The 1,276-nt window shown below is 46.0% G+C and overlaps 1 protein-coding gene across 1 annotated transcript; it reads right to left on the minus strand.

Annotated features, from left to right (window-relative positions):
• Window positions 1-46: 46 nt before the first annotated feature.
• Window positions 47-1,064, minus strand: LOC141817138 (uncharacterized protein At4g14100-like). The gene is made up of 2 exons (XM_074704807.1): window positions 551-1,064; window positions 47-359 (listed from the first exon to the last, which is right to left on the minus strand). Exons 1-2 carry the CDS (start codon window positions 1,062-1,064, stop codon window positions 169-171), a joined length of 705 nt encoding a protein of 234 aa, XP_074560908.1. The 3' UTR covers window positions 47-168.
• Between the last annotated feature and the right edge of the window lie 212 nt (window positions 1,065-1,276).

Here is a 1,276-nt window from a genome sequence, read left to right on the forward strand (position 1 = left end):
CACAAAGACACATTGATAGTACAGGATACTATTTATGTTTCTTGTTTGGAACTACATAGCATAGTAATCGCACAGCATAAAATCTAAAGCAGACGATCACATAATTGTATAAGATTTTTCTTAAATAAAGGAGTTCAAGGCAAACCTGACTTGGTAGGATAGACACCATTACATTTCATACTCAGACGACCTTCTCAGTGGCCATTTCCGAATTAGGCTTTCCAGAGGACCTTCAGAGACAACAGAAGGACCCTTCAGGTTTTGTTCCTCCTCTTTGTCAAAGCAATAAACAGGGGCTTGCCATTTTGCATCCTCAAGCACTGCTCCGACTTCGAATGTCATTACATGAACAGATTGCCCTGCATTTTAATCATACAGTATTAACTCAAAAACTAGAGCACATAATCGTAGGAAAACCAAACAAGAATATTATCAATAAACAATAACAACAAAATATTTATAAACAACTTTAGAAAGACGTCTTTGAATTCTGATTGAGAAACCATGATCGAATGGTTGAGGAATACTAACAAACAGGCAATGAACCAACCAGTATAAAAGAGCCAATGCACGGGCCGACGCGTCTCGACGTCCTCGTAGTACCAAATGAACTGGGCCTTCTCCCACACATTGCATAGGAAACCGTCGACGGTCTCTAGGCCGACGTAATTGGCGCTGTCGAGCCAGTCGGGGCGCAGGATCCCGACCTCGAAGTGCACGGTGCGGCAGCTGCGGTCGCCGTCGAAGGTGTAGTAGAATGAGGTGCCATTTCCCCACTCGAGGTCGTAGAGGAGGGAACCCAGTTGGTGTTGGATGATATTGAAGTTTCGGGAGTTGGGCCAATCATACCAGAGGTCGACGAGGGAGAGGGCGCCGCTGTTGTTGACGTAGAGAAGGGAGTGGAACTGCGGCGGCCACGACGCCGGGGTGGGAGGCGCGGCGTCTAGTGGCGTTCTGGAGGTAGCCGATGGTGGAGACGACGAAGTGGAAGCGGAGAAAGGCGGAGAGAAGAGCAGAGAAGCGACGAGGAAGACGAGCATCAGCGAGCAGATGAAAGGGGCCATCGGAAGCGCTGCGAAACCTGTGGCCGATACGAAGCCACCGAACGCGACAAAAACAGCATTCGGTTAGGCTAATGAATTTTTATAAAACCCCTCGTCTTTCACAGTAATTTTTCTTATAAATACCATAAAATTTTCGAATTAAAATGCAAATGATCGTGATTTTAATTTGGATATTCGAATTTGGTGGGAAAAGAATACTTCCGGTTTAATGC

Source organism: Curcuma longa, unplaced genomic scaffold, assembly GCF_044706935.1.
Source record: "Curcuma longa cultivar G26 ecotype Majalengka, Jawa Barat unplaced genomic scaffold, ITB_CL_G26_1.1 contig_19413, whole genome shotgun sequence".
Lineage (NCBI taxonomy): Eukaryota > Viridiplantae > Streptophyta > Magnoliopsida > Zingiberales > Zingiberaceae > Curcuma > Curcuma longa.

Excerpts from the sequence above, each read along its gene's own strand:
- LOC141817138 (XM_074704807.1), bottom strand. The coding sequence starts at position 1,064 with ATGGCCCCTTTCATCTGCTCGCTGATGCTCGTCTTCCTCGTCGCTTCT. Across the intron at positions 360-550 it reads GCATTGGCTCTTTTATACTG|GGCAATCTGTTCATGTAATG; the intron begins GTTGGTTCATTG and ends ATTAAAATGCAG.